Source organism: Oryzias latipes, chromosome 15 (assembly GCF_053564925.1).
Source record: "Oryzias latipes strain Hd-rR chromosome 15, Olatipes_Hd-rR_3.1".
NCBI classification, from domain to species: domain Eukaryota; kingdom Metazoa; phylum Chordata; class Actinopteri; order Beloniformes; family Adrianichthyidae; genus Oryzias; species Oryzias latipes.
This window is the reverse complement of record NC_136251.1, coordinates 23334171-23361329: the sequence shown is the minus strand read 5'-3', so window position 1 is coordinate 23361329 and position 27159 is coordinate 23334171. Positions and strand designations below refer to the sequence as shown.

At 40.6% G+C, this 27159-nt stretch overlaps 1 protein-coding gene across 6 annotated transcripts in view; it reads left to right on the top strand.

Moving 5' to 3' along the window:
- dlg5a (discs, large homolog 5a (Drosophila)) overlaps window positions 1-27159 on the top strand; it is a 39055-nt gene that overhangs the window by 1949 nt on the left and 9947 nt on the right. For 4 of the 6 annotated variants that reach the window (XM_078931832.1, XM_023963099.2, XM_023963101.2 and 1 more), the window contains exons 2-18: window positions 11530-11598; window positions 13197-13371; window positions 13760-13903; window positions 15264-15447; window positions 16191-16450; window positions 16615-16927; window positions 17567-17797; window positions 18510-18694; window positions 19228-19353; window positions 20645-20777; window positions 20883-21010; window positions 21084-21259; window positions 21359-21462; window positions 22383-22475; window positions 24168-25214; window positions 25492-25612; window positions 25701-25845. In XM_078931832.1, coding sequence (XP_078787958.1) covers window positions 11530-11598; window positions 13197-13371; window positions 13760-13903; window positions 15264-15447; window positions 16191-16450; window positions 16615-16927; window positions 17567-17797; window positions 18510-18694; window positions 19228-19353; window positions 20645-20777; window positions 20883-21010; window positions 21084-21259; window positions 21359-21462; window positions 22383-22475; window positions 24168-25214; window positions 25492-25612; window positions 25701-25845 — 3634 coding nt within the window. The remainder of the gene's footprint in view (window positions 1-11529; window positions 11599-13196; window positions 13372-13759; window positions 13904-15263; window positions 15448-16190; window positions 16451-16614; window positions 16928-17566; window positions 17798-18509; window positions 18695-19227; window positions 19354-20644; window positions 20778-20882; window positions 21011-21083; window positions 21260-21358; window positions 21463-22382; window positions 22476-24167; window positions 25215-25491; window positions 25613-25700; window positions 25846-27159) is intronic. The other 2 variants (XM_023963102.2, XM_023963100.2) reach the window with 1 other exon arrangement.

Below are 27159 nucleotides of genomic sequence, written 5' to 3'. Positions count from 1 at the left end.
GATGCATCATAATGTAGTGGAGCAGGGAGTTTGTGGCTTGCCGTAGTAGCTTTTATGTCACAGCTGCAAGCTTTATTAAACAGCATTTTTCCTCCATCCTGAGAAAAATGCCTAAAGAAAATGTTAAAAATACCAAAATCACAATTTGCAGTGAAGTGGGTCTTCAAGGGCCTAAATCGAGGATCTTTTTTTTCCACACTAAACACCTATTTTGACTATATTATAGATTTGACCTTGTGGTTTAAGGAAATTACGTGATGACTCTCATTCACCAAGTAGTTCAATGCCAGCAGGCACAACTTTTCCGGGAGTGCTGAGTTGGTTTCTGGCTGTTCTGCTGACGGGATCACTAAAGTACTGAGTGTTGCTGCTGCTGATGCATTCACCCTGCAGTTCTTTACCTGCTCCTACCTGCAAAATTGGTCGCTCGGTTTGCCCATTGATTTCTTTGGCATGACTTGGCAATGTGGGTTAAAGTTTTGCTGCAGTTCTTTGGCCTTTCTTGGACCATTTAGCATTTCTCTTTACATCGTCCCCGTTTACGGAGTCGTAACAGACCTGAAAGTTGACCTGCCCTGTATTGGAGAAGAGTGTGCGCACAAGTAGTGAGTCTGGATTGTCAGCCTGGGGTTATTCAACAGAGGATTAGGCCCTGCTTTGCCCCTCTTTGGTGTAAACTTTCTTTGTGAGGCATGCTTTATCATGCCTCTGCAGTCTGCTTATATATTTTTTAGCTTAGCTTTTGGCTCCCTCTGTTTTTACTTCAAACCATAATGGTTTTCTTTATTGTTTTGAGTACAGCGGTTGGGCTGATGTGATTATTGTTTCAGTGTGACTGAAAACAAGCTGCTGGCTGATAACCTTCAGCAGAAGAGGCTTGTAGAGGCAGCTCACGGGGATGAAATCCTCCGAGCTGTGGTGTGTCAGTGCGCGACGCTGGCTGTGTGTGAAGAGAGGGAATCGGTGTGATGAGTTTTGCTGATAGCAACCCACTCTCGGCTTGTCCTTCCCCCTCATGCTGCCTGCCCGCTCTTGTTGTCTGATGTGCTTCCTTTGCCAGCTGAACCGCCAGCCACTCGCGCATTCGGAATTGGGCGCGCTGGGAAAAAAAACAAAACAAAACACAACACTTTTTCGCTCCAAAGGAAGAAAAAAAAAAAGCTCACACATTAATTCTCATTTTGCTCCAAGCTCAGACTCTATAAAATGTAGTGCTTATTCTGCAGTTTGGTGCACAAGAATGCAAACTGTCTTGTTTTGCCTGGTTTACGCTTGAAAACTGTTACTTATAAGAACATTTGATATAAAATAGCAAAACATTTGCATGCTTTCATTTGCATGGGTTGATTTCACGCATTTGCATGTGCAGTCATCTACAAACGCCACACGGACATCGTTTTTATTTATTTTTTGGTTAAACCCACAGAATGGAATAATAGAGATGTACCTTGAACAACCCCTCCCCCTCCAAGTTGGTCTCCAGGGTCCATGACAGTGATTTAAACACACTCCGAGAGGGGAGCACGATTCTCCTTGACACTCTGCATCGTCCACAATCTGCTTCTTCTGCTTGCAGTTCCTTTTCTTGTCGTCGTCTTTCCTTGCTTTATTTTCCTCTTTTCTGACTCCCCATCTATTCCGTTTGACAATTTTCTCCAATTCCTCAACTGATTCCGTCTGTTAGAGATGCACCAGAAAGACAAGAGAAGGGTAATAGAAAGCGGGGAGTAAGAGGAAAGGCAGACAACAGGCCTTTTGTTGAGGAGTTGAGCAGGCCCAAAGTGCAGAGTCAGCAGCTTGCTCTGTGTATTGCAGCCTAGGACATTGGCCAGTGTTTATGTGTTGTTGGAGGGGGTGCTCTCCTCTCTGTCAATGAGTTTCTGTCCCGTTCCATAAACCACAGTGGTCTCGCAGACATAGTTAGGACCTAGGTGCTCCATCTTGGCTTCTTTAAGTCACTTCTTTGTCCTGTCAGTGTCAGTCATTCAGTAAAAGTCGCTCACCTCGTCCCCCCATTATGTTTCCACATACCCTTTTTCTATTTTATATCTGACTTCGTTTTTGTTTTTAATGTCCACTCCGATCATCTATTGATCTATTGTAAAAGCGCTCCCAGTGATCTTTTATGATTATGCTGTTTTTAGCCAAAACCAAAAAAAACTGTCGTTTTCTTAGACATAGTTTTTGCAGAGCCACAGGAGTTCATTAGAAATTCACCTCTGAAATGTGGGCTGAACTGTTGGTGCGGTGTAAGCCAGTGCTCATTTCCCATCATCCCTTTGTTTACACTCTGTGGCTTACAGCCCCGCACATCCCCAAGTTAACATTAGCAGTGCAGCCAAAATGGCGAACAATATCGGAGCTATCCAGCCAGATGTCTGCTGCGGTGAGGAAAACAAAGACATACATGGATCTATTTGTTTGCGAGTGGATGCATCAGAATGGAGTAGAGCAGGGAGGTTGTGACCTGCCCATTGTAGTTTGTACATAACTACAATCTTCTTCCAACAGCATTTTTTCGTCCGCTCTTGACTTACGATTTAAAAAAAGACTCAAAAACGCAGATTTATGTTTATTTTCCTCATGATTATAAATTTATTTTCCTCCATGAAAAAAAGACCACAAGAACATGTAAAAGCACCAAAAACACATTTTCTGTGTCTATAAAGATGGAAGGGAAGCATTAAATGAATTTGTCGCCCCTTTAGGTTTTTCTTACCCACAGTCGAGAGAACAATAACGGCACTTTATCACCGTATTTAACCCTTCACTGCACTTCACTGTAAAGGAAAATTTAAATGTCCTTCAGTCATATGAAGGTATGTAAAAATTCCACCACACTACCAAATTTACCTCTCCAGTAACCCAACCTTTCATTTCAAAACCATTTATGTCTGCACAGGTCGAACAACGCAATCAGTCCTTCTTAAGGCCAGTCAGCCTTCTTTTAAATGTACAGATGATACTTTGAAGGGTCAAACACTTGTTGAAAGACTATCACACATTAGAATGGGAAATGCAGCACAGGAGGTTACAGTCTCCACCATAAGTCTGTGCCATTGAACGAGGAGCAGCTCGTCGTCTGTGTGGCTGAGACACGGTCTACAATGAATATACATTAAACCTGCGTTTGTTCATGTTAAAGACATTTTAGAGCATGGGATCACTTCCAGTATGCCAAATATTTTGTTGAACTTTTTTGACCAAATTTGATCGATTTCAATATATCTAACAATAAATCAATTTTGTTCTGAAAAAAACGACTAAAAAGCCTTTTTTTCCCCAAACTGAATGAAGATGAATTGTAACAGAAAAGTCATCTTTCAGCCTGACAAATCCCAGAAATGGATTCAAAGGAAAGTTTATTGCATGGTTTTGATCCATTGATATAACATTTTTCAAGTGAATTTCAATTTGAGTAATTGATTCCCCTTTTTTATGATAGATTTTTTAAACCCAGCTCCACTAAATAAAATGATTGTAATAAAAAATGACATTAATAAAATGACTTACTGGGCATGTTAAAGGAAAAAAAAAGTACAGAACCCCCGGTAACCTTGTATTTTTGAATTCAGGTACTCCGGTAAGTCATTTTATAAATTAATTTCCATAAATGTATTCACTGATTTAGCAGATCCTACATTATTTGCTGGACACCAAATTTATTCTCAACTTTAATTTGGAAAATAAAGCAAAAGAACTATAGAGGTTGATGGAGCACATATTCAAAGGAAGTTTTAAGTAAGTTGCTGTGAGAAGATGTTTTCACTAACACGACCAGAAATGAGCAATTTTTCACATTAGTTTACTAGTGCTGCTGTTAAAATCTGCATCTTTTCTAAAAGGCTGATTTACATTCCTTTATTTTATGTTGGTGTCAGTGTAATGGCATTAAAAACCCTAAAATCCACATTTTTGTTTTTTAATAAAAATCTACTTTAAAAGTAACTTCATAGATTAACCAGAGGTTTGCCATTTATTTATTTTCATTTTTTTAACGTTATCACTTTAATATTTTGAAAATGAGTTTAGTTTTAAACAAAGTGGTTGCCACTAGGTCTCTGATCTTATGTATGTATCTTGTGTGTTTTTTTTCACGCCTTTTTTTAATTCTAGCTCATGGAATTTTGGTAAAAAAAATATTTTTTTTAGTATTTAGAATTTCAAAAATTAAATTACATTTACATATATTTACCACTTCCTCTTTTTTGGTGACCTTTAAAAAAACACACTTGCTCCATAATCTTTTAATTATCGCTTCATGCAATGAGTGGTTTCTGAATGACTTTCTCTTACTACACAATTCTTTAAAGTGGCAGCTTTTTACAGTGTTTGCATCAGTGACTTGTAAGAAATCAGACTTTTAAAAAAAACTATTTTTTTACTAAACCTTCTCTGGACATAGAAAAATAGTTCAAAAGGAAATAATCAGTGCTAAACACGTCCTCATTGCACAAAGAGAAAAGGTTGGGCCGATAAGCACTGTCGGGCTTTTGGTTGCAGCTGAGTCCCTCTGACATCAGGATGGACAGACGTGACCCAACATTTACCAGATTGCTTTCATAAATCAAAATAAGGCTTATCTCTGAGGTACACATTGGGGTTTAGTCAATAGTACAGAAGATCTTATTTTGAAAAATGCTAAAGGTCAGACACGGCTCGGTTTGTGTAAAGGTGAATTGGTCTGACTTGGATGAGATGAACACAGAGCTGTTAGTCGGGTCTCTAGCTTATGGTGGAGTAATCCTGGCTCATTGATTCCTTATGTTAAATGTCTTTGTTTTATGTGCAGACTCCAAGAATCAGATGATCTTTGATTTACACTGGCAGTAAGCTTTGCTGGCTTAATGCCCAGAATCCTGCTCAGTTGTGTCCTTACCTCTGCAGAAACCCCACAACTTGCCTTCATTCCTGGAGTATACGTGGTGCATATATGAGCAAATGATGGCACGTTTAATGTAGGGTTGGGTATTACCAATAATTTCCACGTGTGTTGGTTTAGACATGCATACATATTCATACATACATTTAGACATATTTGTATAGAAATACATTAATAATCTATATATGTTTTAAAGATATTTATATTAATCTGATACACTTCACATACTGTAAAATTTACTAGTGAAATAGTAAACCTATGAGACTGTTAACAATCATTATGTTCCGTCTTTCCCGGAGGGCGTGTCAGTTTGGCCACTAGGTGGAGCTCGTGCTATAATATTGCACTTTATTCCAGAAGATTTGAGCAAAAAACAGTGCTTTAAAAGTCTCCTTAAGGGTTTGGAAAATTCATGCCTGTAAAAATATAAAGCTGTTCATTTAGTCAGCAATGTATGTTTAGGTCGACCAAGCGTTAGCACTAGCCGTCCTATGGGAAATTCCATTATATGTTAGCATCAAGCTAGCGGACTTTAGTTTTACTGCTGTTATGTGTTAGGTCACCGGAAAAGGAAAGGCATAGAAGATCTAGCTCTACTTTTATGGATCAATTATTTATCTATTACGCTCGGATTGATTAATCGATTGATTAATCGATTTTATAAACTCAGCCCTAGTGTCACGTGTTCTAGATAAAGCAACCCAACAGCAAAAATAGAAAATAGTACTAAATGCACATTATTGAGACAGATGCAGCGAGTTTAACTTGCCTAAGGATGTCTCAACAGTTCAACAGCATCTCATTTTACTGTCTGGTTTTTGCATAACTAAAAATATTGTTTGTGGAATCTCAATACAGTTGGTAAATGTAAATGTCTTTAGGATGTGGCATTACAGAATTAAGATTAAACCCGTCAGTTTTGCCTAGTAGCAAATACAGGTCACAGGGATGAAAGAAAGCTGAAAGCATTCCGTTGGTTTACTGCTCAGCGTTGGAGAATAAGAACCCATAGTTGTGACAGGATTTTTGCAACCGAGACACCTCCTGTTTAAATGATGTCATCCACATGTGGAGAGCTTGGATTTAAAGCCCCACAATACTGCTGGAAGATATTCTTTCTGCTCTCTAGCTCAATGCTGACACATCCCTCAGCCTCACTTTAGCACACCATAAAAGAAGCCGTTCTGTAGTGGAAAAGGTTGTGAAGCTGAGGACGCTGACGGCGAGCGGGCTGAAGGACATATTGAACTTTGTATATGTGACCTATGTAATTACTGTTAATCTCTGTTAATGAAAAGTGGCTGACTACTGAATGGAGAATTGCTGTAGATCTGTAAAGATGATGCTGTGCCAAGTTGCTCTGTAAAAAGGCGATACATGGAAAAGGTCAAATCTTTCAGGTATAGTCTTAAGACCAGTCAATGTGTTAAAGCAGCTGCACAAATTCAGTGTTTTATGTTTGGGGACTCTTATTTTTCTAATATATAAAATCATAAATCTGAATTACGGATCCCTCAAAGGTAGAAGTGATTTTATTGAGCCTTTTCTCTACCAGCTTCCTAACTGCAAGGATTCATCTTTTTCTCCCTCACTGCAGAATTCACCTTTTATCTCATTCCGTTTCTCCATGGCAACATGTGTCATCTTGGTTAATGTGGCGGAGAACATAATCTGGTTGTTTGAAGCAACTGTAGCTTAGCACTCGGCTTGATTGTGAAGGAAAACAGACGGAGGAGTGGGGGGATGTGGAGCCTCTGGAGTGGCGAGCACTCCCCTGACCTATTTAGATCACAGCAACAGGCCTTTGTTAGCATTGCTTTAGGGCCTTCGCTGTGATATTACATTTGATGAATTGGTTTCACTCTCCATTAAAGACTGGAGATGTGTTCTGTGAAGAGCTTCCAGCAGATGTGAGGATTTCTCTGATTCGCGTGCGTTTTCTGGCTGGAGGTCAGAGGTGGAACCTCTGCTGGATTTTTCCATTGTGAACCACCTTATCTGTTCTCCCCTGAAGGGCGTCGGTTTTATAGAGGCACAGAACACATTAGCTATTGACCAAACTTATAGATTGTGCTTGGTGCTAATAGGTATCAATGATACAACGTATGTTGCTGCTGACTCTGCATTGACTACTGGATAGCTAGTGTGTATCTGACAGGCGGTCCATACTGCATTCACATGCTGATGGACCCAACTAATGAACCCTTGGCACTTATAGAAATCTGTGCACATTTATGCACATTTTTGTCCTTCAGGTCGAACCAGATTGTGAGTTATTGACAATTGGTGAGTTCCTTTAAGGAAGTACGTTTTTTATATTGCTCTTTTTACAGTAAGAATGAGAGTGTTTAACAACACAGGTTAAAAGCTGCATGAAAACAGGATAAAACAATAAATAAATTGTAGAAGATCATAAAATGTCACCTGCATTAAACCCACATTTAACTAAAAGGCTGCTGAAATCAAAAGGTCTTCATGTCCACTCACAACAGTGTTAGATTACTGGAATTTTAATTTAATATATGGTTTTGTGTTCCAAATCGCATGTTTTGAGATATTTATTTAATACGTTTTCCCTATTTTAGAGAGTGGGACTGAGGAGGATTAATATCAACAAATGGTATAAATGAAAAAGGTTGATTGAAACCCATCAGTTTAAGGCATTTGATATCATGAACCTTGTGCCCTTAGGTAGATCTAATGTTTTGTTTTTCTATAGTTTAATTGTCTCAGAATTAATTGTCTAGAGGTCTTTTAAAAATACGTTTTATGTTCCTCTGAAACCATGTCAGTCACATGCTAGGTTTTGGGTTTGAACACTTGAATAGAATTATATCAAAGCTTTATGCATCACTGTATTTACTGCAGAGAAATAATGATTGTTTTACAGTGGGAAACATTTCTACTGATGGGGAATACGTGGAATCAAATCCATCTTTTTCTGCAAATTTTTCTTTTGTTTTATACATACCAATGCTTGCATTACATTTTGCATATCTTTTCATACATTTGAGCATAGAGAGAGGTCTTTATATATAGATAAAAAAAACTCAGATTACTAGAAATCCCCTTTCTACATGGAGCAGATGAATAATCTGTCATTTTATTTCCTGAAGCTTCCTGGAAGCACTGACAGACTTTTGCATATAGCTGTTTCTCAATCGGTTAAACTGTGATTCATTCTTATTGGTTTGGATTGATTGTGTGTTTAAGGGGATCGTTTTAAAAATTATGGAATCTGAAACATAATTTCAGAAGAACCCAGTCAGAATAAAAGATGGGGTCGGGGCAAGTACATGTTATGCCCCTTTTATTGTCTAGGGCAGGGGTGGGCAACATTGGGTTCTAAAATTGGATAGAAAGGCCGGACCACGAGCAGATACATGGAGTGAGAATTATATAACATGAAATGTAGATGAAAACATTTGGATTGAAAATTAGATTCTAAAACAGAATATTCTAGAATTTTTAGTTTAAACTTTTTTCCCCATTTTAGATATTTTTTTTTATTGTGAAGCTCTTTGGTACCTTCAAGGAGTTGTAAAGTGCTATATGAATAAAGTTTCATTCATTCATGATCCTATTAATAAAATAAATAACACTATTTATGAATAAAGCAATGACCAAATAACACCATGATTTTCAAAGACAAAAATTCAGAAAAAAATATACTGATTACATTAAAAAAAAAAAATATTGGATCCTCTCCCGTCATAATCCTAATAAACACTTTGAGGACTGCAGCTCATCACTCATCTAACAGTTTGTGCTAAAACTGAGCAGCTGTGTCCTGCACCTCTGTTTCTCATCCAGTAATAATAGAAAAAACACATTTCTGTGTCTTCTGCTGCAGCTAATCATATATCTGAGTTGCCTCATTTATTGCAGGAGTTTTATTCTAAAAATAACCGTGATCAGTGAAATCCACGGAGAATGATTCCATGCGTTTTTTATGGCATCAAAACTCCTCACTGCATAAATACACTTTTCTCAGACAGACGTGAACATTTTCATCCTTTTCTCTTGTTGAAATTCTCCAACCTTCCTAGCAATTAGGTCCAGGATCTTAGAATGAAAACTGAGATCTGATCGTCGATCACAGATTTCTATAGATCTGAAGAGCCCCGCGTTTCTGTACAGGAGACACGGCACGGACTGAGGAGATTGATTGACAGGGTCTCCAGCCAATCAGGACACAGAACAGGGCGCGCTGTTTAAAAAAGGCAGCATGATCGCTCTAAAAGAATGAGCTAAACCAGGAAAGATGAACAAGATGAGACATTTTAGATGGTTTCGGATCAGGACACAGACTGCAGAAGGGGGGGAATAAAATGCCACGTCTTGATTGTATGGCCAGATAAAAAAATCAAAAACATGGGTCTCTGATGTTCAGTGGGCCGGACCAAACATGGAGGCGGGCCAGATCCAGCCCGCGGGCCGTAGTTTGCCCACCCCTGGTCAAGGGGGACCTAGAGCATAACATAAAAGTAATGTTTTTCTCAACTTTAAATTAATAACAAAACCCACCTAACTGAAATCTTACCTGTGAATGAAAAAAAAGGAAATCAATGACAAAACACTAACCTCCCTAGACTAACATAGACAGGAGAAAACATATGTGAAAGAAAATGGCAGTTCACCCCTACAGCTTCATTTAGACATCACTACGACAAACAAAAGACTACTCGGATTCACAAAATCACAAAAACTACAAAATGTGACACAAACTACAGAAAATGTGAAGAAAGCTCCCTTCTCACAGGCTGGGGGTCCACATGGTGCTTTTAAGGCTGCTGCCATCAGTTTGGGTCCAGTGGGAGCCACGCCTTCTCAGCACCACACCTGAAAGTAATCAGACAGACACACAAAAGCCGCGTTTACATGGGCAAAAGTAATCGGAAAGAACGTCTGATCGGAAAGAAAATGCATCATGTAAACCCGCCATTCGGAATACTCTGCCCCAGTCAGACTCGTTCGGATCAGAATTTCTTTCCGATCGAGATGGGTGGGTGATACCGATCGTTTATCCGATCGTGGAGCAGGTCATTCCGATCGTGTGTCACTACTGCTCTGGTTTACGTCACGCATAGATGGTGTTTCGCTGAGAGAAAGCTTTGGAGCGCATACGGGACCGACCAGCTGCTCTGCGGAGGCCCCGCGTAAAGCGCCGCTCCGCTCTCGCCCCGCTCTCGCCCCGATGGCTCTCCCCTCTCTTACACCCCTCACGAGAGAGATGCCGGGGGGATGCGTGTCCACTGACGTCTGGACCCGGCACCCGAGCTCTGCGTTCGGGTTCCGGTGCCAGTGGACCGAGTCAACCTCTCTGAGCAGAGCAGCTGGATTTATTAATGTGTTTGAGGGGAGGTTGCTTTGTTACGTTTAAAGTTGTGCCCCGACAAAATAAAGGCTGATGTTATTCCCAGACATTTACGTGCAGCCAAGCTGCAGATTGCAGCGTTTCCCGCAGGTCCTGGATTTTTCTTCGACAAAAAAAGCACTGACCACACGGATTAAATATAAAATGATGAGCGAACAGGCACTTCATAATATTCATAACATTAATAAAAGCACGTTTGGAAGATCGCCTCTTTTACCAAGCTGCTGCATAAATATATGTGACAGCAAAGGTTTGTTTACAACTGGACACATTTTCCTTGCGATATTTTCGACACTACTGCGCATGCCCAACTGATTCATTCCGACCGAAAGTGTGACCCATGTGAACGTTTCTTCTAATCGGAAAAAGGTTTTCTGATCCCATGTGCACGGGTGAATTTTAACCCGACCATTGATCCGATCAAGTTATTCTGCCCATGTAACCGCGGCTAAAGATCCACAAAAACAGCAAAGTCCCAGTCTGATAGAAAAAAAATACACAGAACAAAAAGAACAAAAGTAAAGACGGCCACAGCCGTAACACGCCCCTGGCCAAAATAAAACTTTTCCTAAACAAGCATTTATCCCAAGTGGAGCACCTACACAAAGCAGTAGCTCTCACAGAGTACGCCACACAAACTCAAGATGTTTGCAGCTCAAGACACGCTACACAAAGATTTGCTCCTAAACTACTAAACTACTACTAAAACTGGCGATCAGGTGCATCCTACTGTAGGAATGGATGTAGAAGACCACGGGTCAGTTTAGTGTCGTCAGATGTGTTAATGCTTCCCTTTTGAGCATAAGTCCTCTGCTCTATAGGGGGCTACAGCCTTTTCCTACGGGTTACGGCAGCGGCTGTAAAATATCCCTCAGTTTAACGGCGTGTACTGACGCTCATATGGAGAGCGATATTTTGTGTCTTCCTGTTTTTTTATCATCTCCACATACAAAAAAGAAATTGGAAAACCCATTTTAGCCGTGACATTCTGCCCGGTTAGCAGAAACATACGGGACCCTACATCAAAGATGGGGAGACTGCAGAATGAGAGAGGGGAGGTCTAATGACAACAATACTCTAGAGTAATAATATAGAGCCACTTTAGGGTGTTGAAGATGAGATTTAAAATCTAAATCATGCATCTGTTTAATATTGATTTTTTTTTTTTTTTTTTTTTTCCTGCACGACTGAGATTTACGGCCTTGGATCCATTCTTCCATTGCTGCATTTCTGACTGTTTCTCTGTTTTGTGGTCTTTGTTTCTTGGCAGGTTCCACATACAGCGTTCTCTCCACTATGCCGTCTGACTCGGAAAGCAGCAGCTCTCTCAGTAGTGTTGGTATGTTTTGAATGAAAATGCTTGTTGAAATTGCGCTCTGTCAGAGTGGTCAGACTCCAAACACAAGGAGGGCTGAAGTAAAGTCCACTGCTGCTTTCTGAGATAAAGAGGTCAAGAAGTCCACTCGTTTCTTTTTGAACCCTCTCAGTGTAACTCTGCAGTGTGCCCCCCCCCATTCTTTACCCAGGTTTGCCATGTTTGCCTTTCCTTACTTTTGACAAAGGGCCAGATGACTCAGCTGTGTTACATAAACCTCTAAAAGGTCCAAATGTTGACTCTAAGATGCACATAATCCCCAAATTTCCTGTCTTGGATGTTCTTTTGTGGAAAACCACCCCGAACGTGAATTTACAACGATGGTTCAGGATAACTCGCCTGTTTGGCAAACTATTACTGATAAAAAACAAAAAGGGTTTAATTCTCACATTCTTTAACAGCAGATTACTGTTATTAAATAAGTATCACAAATGAATATGAATGCTGTATTTTTGCCATGTTTCATTTCCATGTAAATATTTATGTATCAGTGATGTATGGCCAATAGAGGGAAAAAAGCTGTTACTACAAAATCATTTTAAAAATAGAAGTCTTAATAGTTTAAATTGTGTTTTTTTTGTTGTTGTCGTTTTTAAATCCAAGTGTCTATTAACATGATTTCAAAAAGCAAAATTCTTTTTCCTACCAATATGTTATCTTAACAGCAGAAAAATCATCTCTTCTGGTTGCATTGCGTTTATTTTTAAAATTTATCTACCAAAAATGAATGTGTGTGGTTTGTTTGAATTGTGTCCAGAGAATGTTTTTCCTGAAAAGAACAACATAGTTGAGACTTAAAATAATGCACAAAAAATTTAAATAATGATTTTGTCATTGTATTCTCTTAATAAATAACATTAGTGATGTGATTTTTCTTTAAAGCAGCTCATTTTCATGCAATTAAATAGCTTCAGATAGTTTTTATGTAGAAATTCCTATTTTCTTTAAGAATGGAAAGCTTCACATTCATTTAGTGTACTGTTATGTGAAGACAGTTTGTTAATTATTTGAAGGAAATCCTAAATATAAATTGAATTCAATCCCAATTAATCAGGTATTAATTGTAATTGTGACTTTAACCGAGTGAAATTGATTTATTATTTTGGCAGTGACACCAGCCCTGGTGGAGTTATATTCTAAAGTTTCAAATTAAAGGAGATGCACAACAAATAATAATAATAAAATAAAATAAAAAAATAATAATTAAAGATTAAAATCTACAGTATTTATGTCTAAATCAATAATGCTAAGATGACATTTAAATAATGACCTGCAGATATATCTGACTGCTGTAAGCCCCATACCGAGCATACATTTTCTTATTGAATAATGGATTTTATTTTTTATACACTGATTTGATATCTTGGTTCAATATTTTCTGAATGAAATGTCCTAAAATTATGACATTTTAACCACTTTAGTTTGAATGTCTTTGCCTGTAAAATGTGGAATGGACCAAATGCACTCAAATGCTTTGATTGTACGCTTTTAAGATAGAAAAAAAATGCATGAAGAAAAAAAAACACAAACATTTTTATGTCTATTTGTGCTCACTCCTGCAGGTTCACCTGTTAATGGTGAAGCTGCTTCGCCTCCGCCCGCCACAAACGACAACCGACACCCAGTTGACAGCCTGGACACCATCATACTGCAGCTCCGCCAGGTAACCAGGGAGCGAGATGAGCTTCGGAAGCGCCTGGCTTTGGCATCGCCCGGGACCACCTTTGATGACTGCAGGTGCAAATCTTGGCTCGGGTTCTTCGCCGTTCCTATTGTTACTGCTATTTTAATTTGAACGCTGGCACCCTCCCATAAAGGCAGCATAAAGCTTGGTTGTAATTTCTCCTTCAAACTTGCAGTTGTCACTGAGACCTTAAAGGATGATCTGCTTCTAGTTTTATTCATTACTCTTAGAGTAGTAGACCTAAATGTGCTCTCATCACATTTCAATGTCTAAAATGATTATAAAGAGGTGCTTTCATTTTTTACATTCTTTGTTAAATATTTTGTCATTGTGTTCTCATTATATGAATTTTCTCCCACAAGGAGAAGGTCTTTTTATTTTATTTTTAATCAGCCAATGCTGAACAGAGTTTTGATTTCTTGCTTCTTTTTTCTCCTTAAGGCCAAATTCCAAAGCCAGCCATGACTATGAGCGTCTGAAGAGTCAGTGCATGAGGGCGATGGCAGACCTGCAGTCTCTGCAGAACCAGCATACCAAAACTCTGAAGCGGTGCGAGGAGGCTGTGAAGGAGGCGGACTTTTATCAGTAAGACTACCAGACTGACTTTTGTTGTCATTCATTATGTATTTGTTTTATTTGCTTAAGTAATGGTTGGTGTGCAGCTTCAGTTTCTCAAGCTACCAATGAGCAGTTTATGTTAACTCTTTAACTTATAATATCTTGTGTTCTCCTGCACCTACACTGTGAAATGTCTGCAGATATGCTGCTGCTGTCGGCTTTATTAAAAGAAAGATTCTGTTTTACTGTTTACCTTTAAGGAGAGTCAGTGTCACAAAATCCCAGGATCGTTTAAAAACCAAGGCAACAAAATGGAATGGGATTAAAACTTTTCTTTTTTCTGAAAGCTTTGATACTGAGGCCCATATTTATGGAAAAACTAGGGAAATGTTTGTATTTTAAAGACCCACTCCATGTTTTTGGTGTTTTTAACATGTTCTTGTAGCATTTTTCTCAGGGTGGAGGACATGGATGAAGAAAATTAAGCTTAAAATTGTATTTCTGAGTATTTCTTTATTCAAATAGTCGTGAATCAAATAGCAGATGAAAAAACCTCAGTTGAAAAAGCTAGTAGTTGGGAATTAAACTACAATCGGCGGACCACAAGTTCCCTGCGCCTCTCCATTCCCATGTATCCATGTTTGTCTTTGTTTTCTTCACCTGAACTGGCTCAAAACTGTATGACTGGATAGTTCCAATGTTGCTCACCCTTTTTGTTGCACCTGTAATGTTAGGTTTGGGGTGTGAGGGGCTGTAAGCTAGCTAACTCAGAGGTCAATTACTAATAAACTAGTGCCTTTCTACAGAGACCATGTCCTAGAGATAAAGACTGTTTTTTTGATTTAGGCTAAAATCGGCATAATCATAAGGAAGACCACTGGGAACGCTTTTAGAATACAGTTGATCAAAAGATGATTGAAGTGGGATTTTAAAGCTGTCATCTAAGTAAGTGGGCAATATAATGGTCAGGGGTTTTTCGTTTCTGTTTTCCTAAATGATTTTCACAGATGAAACTTTAATCAGGAATGTGATATTTTTTTCTTTCAGTATTAGAATTAATTTCCTTCAAAAATCAGTTTGTCTGAAATCTTTAGACCCTTGAAATGGATAGATGGATGGATGGATGGATAGATAGATAGGGTCTTTAATAATCCCTGTGGAAATTTAAAAGTGAAATGGCTGACAATCATGAAACACACACACGCATAAAAACACATTAGAAACTATAAAAGTGCTAAAAGGGCTAAAAATCATTAATTTATCCATCTTCTAAACCCGTTTATCCCTTTCGGGGTCACATTCTTTATGCTTCCTGCAATTATGGGTTTCATCTTTTCCGGTTTGTTGTTTTTTTTATGCCTTTTCATATGTGCGTTTTTCCTCCTAGCATGCTGCACAGCCGTGTGTTGGGTGATCAGACGCAGCTGAAAGAGGAGATGGAAACACTTAAGAGGGACAATGCCCAGCTGGTCCGAGAGCATAACCACCTAAAGCAGAGCTGCGAGGAGCTGAAACGACTGCACAGCCAAGACCAAAAAGAGCTGGCAGACCTTCAGCTGCAGCAACAGCAGGTACAGCTTCTCCCCCTCAGACTGCGGTGTCATTGTCGACTCGTCGTTCCACACTAATGTACTGGTATGTACAAAGAAAAAAACGATTTCTCCATAGTAAGACGTCCGATTTGCTGAAGAGTCTTCATCTGGAATGCTATCAAGTGTTATGTCTGAGCTGTAAATACTTTACACCGGGTGACACAAGGGGCTGTCCCATGTATGGTTTTACTGAGGATGACAGTTTCACACAGCACCCCAGGGGACGCTACAGTAGCTATAAGCACAGTCGAGCAAAGCAGAGGCAAATGCACACTGAGCATTTTTCTTAAAGGGCAGCCAAAGAAGAAAGAGCTTGGCTTGGGTAAAGTGACCTTCTCTGCATAGCTGTATGATCAGTGTCTGTGAAGTTTGTGTTGTCGAGCCCTGGTCAAGGCTACCCTCAGGTCATAGCAGCTGTCCCAGGAATTGGGAAGACTGCATCAGCAGGAGCTCAGGATCAGAGCGGCTCTAAATAAGAATTAATGAGGCCACTCTGAAGGGCAGCTACTGGACAGAAATTAGTCAGTGCGGGTCACAGGGCTTTATAATATATGCAGGTTTTAAAAACTTGCACGATAAAGCCTAACCTTTAACATAGCTCATTATTCCTTTCTGTGCAGCAATGCCATCTGCTGGTAAGATTTGGTACAGCAGGTACAAGCTGCCATATAAATGTGGTTCAAACATTATTGGTGTGCCATAAAGTGTGTTGTCTTCTCCAGGTAATGAGAGAGAATGGATCATCAGAGGTGTTAAATAAGCTTTATGACACAGCTATGGACAAGCTTGAAGGTGTAAAGAAGGAGTACGACGCCCTGAGCAAGCGCTACAGCGAGAAAGTGGCTAACCACAACACGGACCTGAGTCGCTTGGAACAGGCGGAGGAAGAGAACCGGCGGCTGCAGAAACAGATGGATGCTTTACTGAAGCAGAGAGACTCAGCCATGCATTACCAACAGCAGTACTCTACCTCAATGAGGAGGTGAGGAAAAACGCCAAACTCCTCATCAACAACTGGCCTGAATGTCTCATGCTTAAAACATAAGGACACTTATCATTTTCTGTCATGCATTATGGCTTGAATCCACAAGAATGGAGAAAGTTTCATATTTTAAGAAAGAAAACTTAAACTTTTGTCTTTTTAAGGTTTGACTCGGTTCAGCAGGAGCTAAACAAGTTGTCGGCTCAGAACAAAGAGCTGCAGAGGGAAATGGAACGACTACAGTCAGAAGTGACGCGCTACAAGAATTTACAGCTCAAAGCGGCCAAGGACTGCGAGAAGTACAAGGATGAGCGGGATTCTGTGTTCAACGAGTATCGCCTCATCATGAGCGAGAGGGACCAGGTTATCAAGGAGCTGGATAAGCTGCAGACTGAACTGGAGGCAGCAGAGGCCCGACTGAAAAACACTTCTTCTGAGCGAGTTGTGGCGAGTGAAGAGTTGGAGGCACTCAGACAGGTATCTCATTTTTTGGAATGTGACCAGCATCATTTGATGCTGTTAACTTTCAACATTATTACAGTAAAGACATCTAACAGAGGGAGCTGGACCAGGGAGATGCTGAGGAGAGAACAGGACAAACACAAAGCTTTAAGTCACATTTCTTTTTTGAGAATGTGTTGCTGGAGGATCTGTCTGTTTGTTCTCTTAGTAAAGGGATTAGATTGTCTCTTAAAAGTATACTTTCTGAGAAAATTAGTTTACTTTTTTGATTTAATCTAAATGAAATGTATAGGTGGGATTATTTGGGGAAAGTTAGAACGATGTAGTTTCAGCCAAACAGTCAGGAATTCTGAAACTCATAACTCTGGTGATAATAGTTAATAAAGTCATTGGTTATTTATTATTATTATTAACTTTCTATTCTGACTTGGGTCAAGGATCACCTTGAAATGATTTCCTTCTAACTGCGGATTACATTACTTTTCCACTCTGAGAAGTCTGAAACCAGCAGATGCTTCCTTCTAAAGAAAAAAATGTATAGATTGCGCTGCTATTTGTGTCATATCACCTGACATTGAACCTCATGGATGTTTCCATTCCTTACATAATTTTACCGGTAATTCCTCCCTTCCCCTTGCGTTTCTTCCGGGACAGGAGCTGAACTCCTCACTGGTGGACCGTGACCGGGCCATCTGTGAGAGAAACGAGCTTTTGGAGAAGTACTGTCATGAAGTGAAGGACAAAGCGGAAGCCCAAAAAGAGCTGAGTCAGGCCTGCAAGGACATCGAGACGGTTCGGGAGGAGAGGGACGTGGCCCGCAAAGAGAGAACCGAGGCCATTATTCAAAGGGATCAGCTGCTCCGAGAATACTACCAAGCCAGACAAGTAACTACACACTGTTCAACTCCCAAAGCCCTGAAAGCATCTGCTCATATCTTTTCAATCTCCTATTCTGCTTCTCATTTCTTATCTGTGGGACGGCCTGTAAATCAGACAAGATTATTACCCAAGCACTTATACGTGTCTTCTAAATGTCATACATCTTGTGTTAAAGAGAGAAAGGCGTGACCTTAATCTTTAAAGAACTACTTTTGACGTTAGTCCAACTTATTTTTGTGATTGATGACAGCGACAGATTGAGGCTAACTCGGATTTATTTGGCCACTAAACGTCCCAATCGCCACAACATTTTATTTTATTTTTTTACATTTGAAAAGCACTTGTAAAAATCCGACAGAAACCTCATCACTGCTCTTCATCCTCCTCACAAAGATCTTTATCTTCACCTGCCAAACCAAAGTTATCACTGAGGATGTTTTATGGATAAAAGTGTCTTATAAGAAGAGAAAAAGTTTCTGATGAGCAGCGTTTGGTTAAAATACTGTTATGAGTAAAGTCTGAAGTGGCAGGAGTTGATCAAACTCTAATGAGAAGTTCTTGTGTAAATTGTGTTGTATGGGTCGGCATGTTGACACACGGCTATTTCCTGTCTGCTCAATAAACAGCCTCCTTTTCCCTTCCTTCTGCATTTCTTGGTAAGTATCCACATTTGCTGTTGAACTTCTAAGTAAAATCTCAATCATGTAAACATTCTTAGAAACAAGACTCCGCCACCTTGGACATGGAACGAGCCAATAAGGAGATCGAGATGCTGAGGAAACAATATGAAGCCATGTCTCAGGAACTGAAGGAGGCTACTCAGGAGGCTGAGGTGGCCAAATGTCGAAGGGACTGGGCCTTCCAGGAGCGGGACAAAATAGTGGCAGAGAGGGAAAGCATAAGGCAAGTGTGTTTTAAGTAAGAGATAATGGCAGACGAAGTCAGAAATGATCAGAAATGAATGCACGCCATGGAAGCCTGAACCTTCGCGGAGGACTGTTGCTTCTAAAAAACATTTTTTAGTATACTTTATTCTTGTTTTTTGTTTTTCAGTTTAGATTTGAGTTTAGAGTGTTGGTTACGTTGTGCTGCTTAACCAACCGCCGACCTCGATTGCAGCAGCAAAGGAAAGTCATACATATGCTGATCGTCACGATAAAGCATCAGTTCAGAGAGAAAGTTCACCTCTTACCGCTTGTTTTTGTCCAGATGATGAAGCAAAAGTTTGTTTTAAAGAAGCCAGCGCAGTGATATAAAACATTTAGCCTATGTGCCCGGAACTTCTTTTTTAGGTGTGCATAATCACTTTTCAATGCACACCCAGCAGCCAATCAGAATTGAGTGTTCACCCAGACCATATTAATGAGGCTGGTAATGAGGATTTCAAAGAAACACGTTGCTCTGTTTTACCATCTGTTTCCCCCCTCGTCTCACAGGACTCTGTGTGATAACTTACGGCGAGAAAGGGACCGGGCAGTCAGCGATCTGGCCGACGCTCTGCGTAACTTGGATGACATGAGGAAGCAGAAAAACGATGCAATAAGAGAGCTGAAAGAGCTAAAGTGAGATGCTTTTGTAATTTACAAAGTTTTGCTTTACTTTTTGTTTATATGTGATTCAGAGCCTGGTTATTTTTCAGGCAACATCTCCCCTCACCTAGATTCCTAGAAAGCATAACTGTTTGGGTAATTTTCAAACATTTAATCTTTAACTTACCACACAAGGCGTAATGCATGTTCAAGAATGTGCTACACGCATGTGCTTGAATGCGCTTTTAGCATACTAGCACATAGTTGGAAGTGGTGCAAATATTGTGAATGTGGAAACAGTCTTTTTCTTTCACAGCTCTATTCTGATAAATGAAAGGCTTTAAGTCATATAATTCCAACCTGGCACAAAAGCAATTATTAATTTCTCCTCCATAATCAATTTTCAAACGGTTGGCACTTCTAATGAAATAAAAGGGATGCCATCCATATCTGAGTCCCTAATTGGTTGAATTTTAACTGATTTAACTCTCAATGCGCGTTAAATTAAATGGTTGCGCGTTCTGTATGTAGAGCCCAAAAGCGGACATCTCGTAGCCATTCGTGAACGCGAGTTTTGAACCCAAAAGCCTTCGCTGTTCATTTAACTTTTCATTGGATGGGATTAAGGCCAATGTGAAGGTAGCATTGCACGTGAAAGAACCCCCTGCTGGCCAAAGTCTGCATAAACCATTTGCATTTAAAAGTTTGATTTTACACAGAGCAAAGTCTTTTATTCTCAAATGTCGATGTTGTTCGCACATATTTTTATGCGACCAAGGGGAAAAACTGTTGTAAATTCACACACATTGCTGTATTGCCCTCACGTATTTTAACCCTAACTGTAACCCCACCATAATCAAATGTGAATAGTCACTTCGATTCTAACACGACGTAACTAAACTAGTTGTTTGCTCGTCTTTATTATACCCAGTTTAGCCATCGCTTTCTGCTTTTACGTTTTTTCTTTCCGTTATGTCTGTGGTTAGTAAGATGTTCTTTGTTTAGCTGCTTGAGTTTCCTCCTCTTTTCTCCATGATGAACACAACACCAGTGGGGTTTTAATGTCATCACCACCCTCAAGGCAGGTCTCAGTGGGATGCTATATATCCTACTGACAAAGAACCTTTTCTTTTTAGTTCTCCTTTAAAGTTGAATTTGGTTTCCAGTCCATGTGATGGCGGCATTTTGAGAAAGGTCTTCCTAAAACTGTTGAACATATATATTTTTGTTATGTACCTTTTAAGTAAGATTTGTTTTTTTTTTCTTGGCCATCCATCATCCGACGACTGACCTGTTAATCTGTATACGATGTCTTCCTTTTTAGGGAGAAAATGGAGACCCAGCTGGAGAAAGAGGCCCGGTTCTGTCAGCTGATGGCCCACAGCTCTCACGACTCTGCCATAGACACAGACTCCATGGAGTGGGAGACGGAGGTGGTGGAGTTTGAGAAGGGCAGAGTAAGAACAAGGCTTTCAGTGATGTGCTCATACACCTATACCAACATTTGATCAAAGAAGCGCACCTTTATAATACGTTTTTCCATATCTATCGAATGATGACAGGATGACATGGATTTGAAGGCACTTGGGTTTGACATCGCTGAGGGGGTAAATGATCCATATTTACCAGGAGATTGTGGAATATTTGTTACAAGGGTGGACAAAGGAAGTGTAGCAGATGGAAGGTTAAGGTACGAGTCACCAGTATGAGCGATTGAAAGTTCAGTTAAGTCTATTGAAATGTTCTTTTCCTTTTGATTTCAGGGTTAACGATTGGTTGTTGAAGATTAATGACATTGACTTGACAAATAAGGACAGGAAGCAGGTGGTAAAGGCTGTCCTTAATGGAGGAGGACTGATCAACATGGTGGTACGAAGAAGGAAGTCTCTTGGAGGACGCCTGGTCACCCCTGTTCACATCAATCTTATTGGACATAAAGGTATTCTAGTATATACTAGTATAGGCTAGATTCTTACTACTTTTTGGCGTTTGTTGCCTTCTGCTTTTGTCTTCATTCCCTTTGTTTTCTGCGTCTCAGACAGTGGAATTGGTCTGGAAAGCGGGGTGTTTGTTGCCGCCATTGTTCAGGGGAGTCCTGCAGCCAAGGAGGGTTCGCTTACTGTCGGAGATCGACTTATTGCAGTGAGTTATTTTTAAGCGGTCTGACTTTTCTGTGCTTTGCTCAAGTTTCCTTGGGTCTTTAATCCCAAGTTTGATCCCTGCCAGTATCCATCCTCCAAATCCAGATGAGGTGGGTTTGGGTTTTAGGTGTTTAAAGTTAACGTAGTAGTTTTTCTTTTTCTACTTACTAAATCTTCTGCTCCAGGTAAAGCTGTCTCTAAGCACATCTGCAGAATACCCACTTCAGGAATGAGAAAGGATAAATGTCAAAAATAGAACTCTAATTCCACATCTGAGGATAGTGGTGGGAAAGCCAAATCTGCTTTACTAATTTTTGGAAGTAGTCAAACTATGTTTTCCTCATAGTAAAAATGAAACCCCTAATTGTCCATTTTACCTTTAAATTCTCTTCCCACAGATGTTCGATATTTTCCAGCAGTTATACTAGTGTGAACATGGCCAAATAGCTGGCTTTGATCAACTTTAATAATAATAAGTAGAAAGTCTTATTAATAGTTATGATATATTTTCACTATGCCTTGAATCTGATGTTTTTTTATCAGCCTTATGATCCTTCAACATTTTATTAAAAAACGTTGAAAGCAGACGGATACAAATTTAAGACTTTAACTGTCCTTCCTGGTTCTGTTTTTGGTTTTAAAGAAAAGGGTTTTATTTAATTTGTACTTTCAGTCACAGTAAAGTGACTAAAAGTTTGTCTGGTTAACATTTTAGACATTTTTGAAGTTATTGTTCTCATTGATATTGTTTCTCATTCTAACTGTACCAAACATTGAAAGATGTTCTAAATCTGCATCTCTTGTCCCTCGCTGCTAGTTGAAATGAGTATACAGTCCCATTAGAAGGAAATCAAAGGAGACCAACATGGTTGCCTCTACGTTGAACCATCAGCCCTTTTTTCAGGTGTCTCTTCTCAACAGATAAATGGAATTGCTCTGGATAACAAGTCTGTGACGGAGTGTGAGGCTCTGTTGAGGAGCTGTAGGGACTCTCTGAGCCTTTCTCTCATGAAGGTGAGTCAACATTTCTCAGTAGCCGCGGTTACATGGGCAAAATATCTTGATCGGATCAATGGTCGAATTAAAATTCAACCGTGTACACGGGCACAGAAAGTCAGAGAAGCCAGACTGAGCCCGGTTTGGACATGTTCAGAGGAAGGATAGTGGATATATTGGTAGAAGGATGTTGGAGATGGAGCTGCCTGGCAGGGGGGCAAGAGGACGGCCAAAGAGGAGAGATATGGATGTCTTAACAGAGGACATGAAGTTGGCTAATGTTAGGGTAGAAGATGTTCATGATAGAGTGAGGTGGAAAACGATGATTCGCTGTGGCGACCCCTGATGGGAAAAGCCGAAAGAGAAAGAAGACATGGGCACAGAAAACCTTTTTCTGATTAGAACGAACGTTCACATGGGTCACACTTTTGGTCGGAATAAATCATTTGGGCTTAAGCAGTAGTGTTGAAAATACCGGAAGAGGAAATGAGTCCCGTTGTAAACAAACGTTGCTGCCATATACTTTTATGCAGCAGCTCGGTAATATACGAGACGATCTCCCAAACGTGAATTTATTAATGTTGTGAATAGAATGAAGCGCCTGTTCGCTCATCATTTTATTTTTATTCCATATGGTCACTGCTTTTTTGTGGAAGAACGGAGCCAGAAGAAGCCAGGGTTATGAGGCTAACACGCGGTAACAACATTAGCCTTGTTTGATGAACATAAAATCCATGCTGGAAATGCCGCAATCTGCATCCTGGCTGCACGTAAATATGTGGGAATAACTTCAGCCTTTATTTTGTCGGGACACGACTGGAAACACAGATCCACATGATTGTTTGAACAGTTTCTAAGGACTGAGCGACATTTCTGCTTTGAAAAGCTCACACACCGCCCCAAAGCCGCTGTGTGAGCTGGAAGTCCGAGCTCTGGTCGGACCCACAGTTTGCCTGAGTCCAGCAGCCGCTAACCCAGAGCGGCAGGACGGATCACAGTCCGAAGTCTCCCAGACATAACAAAACAACAAACAGACACGTAACAAAGCACCCTCCCCAAACACAAGTTACAAACCTGGCCTGCTCTGCTCAGAGACACAGTTCGCTCGGTCCACCGGCACCCGAGCCCGGACCGCGCAGGGTCCAGACGTCATGGGGCACGAAGCGCTCCTCCCCGGCACCCCCCTTGTGAGGAGTGTAAGAGAGCAGAGCGGCGCTTTTGCACCGGGCCTCCGCAGAGCAGCCGGTCGGTCCTGTTTGAGCTCCAAAGCTTTCTCTGAAGCACCGCACCGTCTATCCGTGACGTAAACCAGAGCAGTAGTTACACGCAATAGGATTGAACCGTTTACATGAACAACGATCGGATAAACAATCGGCATAACCCACCTATCTCGATCGGAAATAAATTTTGATCAGAATGAGTCTGATCGGGGCAGACTATTCCGAACGGCGTGTTTACATGACCCATTTTTCTTCCGATCAGGCGTTCTTTCCGATTACGTTTGCCCATGTAAATACAGCTATTCTCTGAACTTCTTTATGCTTAAACATTTAAAAGCATTTGTGCAGAGCATGCAGAGGAATGTCCTGCACAACAGGTGAGCTTCAGCTGAGGATTTGTTTGATGTTGTCTCTGTTGGTGCCATGTCTCCTCATTAGAAAGCTTGAAGTTGTCTTGTTGTGGCTGATTCCTTTGTGTGTGTCTCCACAGTTTTTCCCTCACAGCACATCGGGACAGAACATCTATGAGAGTCTGCGAGAATCATGCGATAAGTCCAATGGGCGCATCCACCTGTCAGAGATACACTCCAGGAACAGCCGCAATCTCAAACACAACAGTTCCACCCAGACCGACATCTTCTGCCCTGACCTTGGAAGTGCGAGCACAAGTAGCATGTCAGGGGAGAGGAGGAAGGTCAGAGCGGAATCTGAAAATATGTACGGCGACACGAACAAACCCTTTTCCACGGGTTCCCTTCACGCCACTGGCCTTCGGCCAATGTCTGACTTGGGATCTGGTCGTTATGGGCCCAGTGCTTTCCAGGAGTGCTGTCCATACACAAAAGGACCTTCATCTTTGCCATTTGAGCCCGTCTCTCCCTCTGAGTGCCTCACTATGGAGACAGCTCTGGAAAAGAAGCACAGTGGGGGCACTTGGCCTAAAATGATGGTGGGAGGCATGTCGGTTGCTCCCGATAACTCCAGTCCCATCACAACAGCCACCCAACTTTCCATCTATAAATCCCCCAAGCAGAGAAAGTCCATCTTCGATCCAGACACTTTCAAGCGGCCTGAAACTCCTTCGTCTAAGATGGAGTACATGGCGGCCAATCAGATTTCTGCCGTTGCTGCAGCTGCAGCCTCACACTCTTCTCAGTCGTCCAAGACCGAGTCTTTGTCCTCTTCATCCACTGCGACACCAACACCTCCAACCCCTCCCACCCGCAGCGACTCCTTCAAATTCAAACACAAACATCAAAGCAGCTCCGCCTCCGACTGCACCATCACCTCAGATGGCAAGGGGGAGGCGGTCATCCCTGTGGCCGCGGGAGACAGGGAGAGAAGTGAGCGGGAACGAGACCGCAACGGAAACCACTACTTCTTGGAAGGCAAGGTCCTGACTTCACGAAAGTCATGTGATGAAGACATCGGGCGGACCAGAGGGGAGGAGCCAGAGGTGAAGAGGCCTCGTCCTAAATCTGCTCCAGCCCTTCGGCGTAGGATGACTCCCCAAACCATAACTCTTCCCACTTTTCAAGTGAGTTCATTCAGCACCTCTGTAAATCTTCTTTAGTTCATGTGTCTGTGATCACAACAAAAACATCATATCCAGCTCATTTCAGGAGTTTGTCTGTTTTCTTTTTTTGACCAAATCTCTCCAGACCCACATTAGGGACCAACATTTGTTTTACTGCTGTGAGATTGATGTGTATTTTCATTCTAGTACATCCAACAAATGGTGGAGAGCTCTCCCTTGGTGTTTTGCTCTGGCTCAGCTGGGAAAATTAGAATTTTGTGTCTTTGATTTATGACAGAGCTACTCGAATGACGAGCATTCACCAGAACCCAGGGACATGCTGCGTTCCTCCCCGGGCCGCTCTCATAGACACAGTGTGGCCTTTGTGCCCACAGCTTACAATGGCACCTTACCTCCCAGTAAGCTTCATTAACATACCCACACACTCTCGTTACCGTCATGTAGTCTAGCTGGTCTTCACCTGGATGTTTGACTTTGTCTCGTCAGATTCGGCCCACCGGGGACTGTCCCCTTGTCCTGCAGTGACTGCTGTGATGAGGAATCCGGTGTACACCGTTCGCAGCCATCGCGTTTACACCAGCAACTGTCCGTCTGTGGCGTCTCAGATCTGTCACCAGCACAGTCACACCAGGTTACCAACCTTTGCCCACATTTACAGTCTTTTAAAATCACTACAAGGAAATATAATTACTGCAAAAATAGGCCCCCTAGAAATAAGTCAAAAATTCTTCGAATAAAAAAAAAAGGTATTTAAATAAGCACAAAAAAATCTGACAATAAGGCAATTCTTATTTTGAGAAAAACATTGTGGTCACTTAAACGGGTTTTCTTAAATTAAGATTGAGTTATATATATATATTTGCATTACAGAAAATAAGACTGTTTTTCTTTAAACTTTTTGGGCCAGTTGTTCAAAGGTAAACTAATCGGATTTTGGTGATCGGATTGGATCAAATCTTGAAAATGGGTTGTTCAAAAGGGACAGAAGGAATCTGAAATCAGATTAGATCACAGAATCCAATCCTAGTTATAATCTGGATCAAACCTTCAGTTTGTGTTGTTCAAAATTTGTCAGGAGGATTTGGATAACTTTGATCCAAAAAAACTGGATTATCCTGATCCCAACAGGGGGTAGGATTTAGAGGTGGATTCCAGGAGGGAAATGTAGAAAAACTTTAAAATTGGTCAAATAATACATTTGTTTCATTTAGTGTTTATACTTGTATTTATATTTTGCACTTGACTTGTGTAACCGTTGTAACAGGGATGAAGTAGATACAGTAGACATAGGCTACCAATTAAGATATTCAGTAAAGTAAAAACAACCAAAGCAAAACTGCAGATCCGCCTCCTAAAAGCAGAGCTTGGAAATGCTGGTATCTCCTCCTCAGATAAAAAAAACTCCCTGAACATTCTTTATTTTCTTAACTATCAGACATTTAGCCATTTTATTTAAGACGTTTTCAAAATATCCACAATGTATTTGTTAATGTATATTTGTTTTCAGATGAGGGGTCATAAAGGAAATTATGAATGGAAGTGGATGTTTGTTATTTTTGTGTTTTGTCTCAGAATAACAAACTCTTACAGTGACCCCAGGTTGGCTCTTCTACCTGTTCTTTACATAGCTGGTAGCCCGTGTTGTGATGTGTTGTCCCATTTAGAGCACAGGTAATCTGGATTTGGTAATCTTGTAAACTGTATATCTGGATCAGGGTGATCCAGTCCAATGTTGCTTTGAAAAAACGGCATAAAAGTAAGAAGGATTACAGAGGAAAAAATCTGATTTCCAAATCCGGATCATTTTGATCCAGATTAAACTTTTTGAACAACTGGCCCTTTAAGATTCTTTTTTCGCAGTGAAAACTACTCACTCTTACATAAAAAAAAAAATTATGTCACTAAATATTTAAAATGTTAAAACCGTTTAAAATCCCTATCTTTT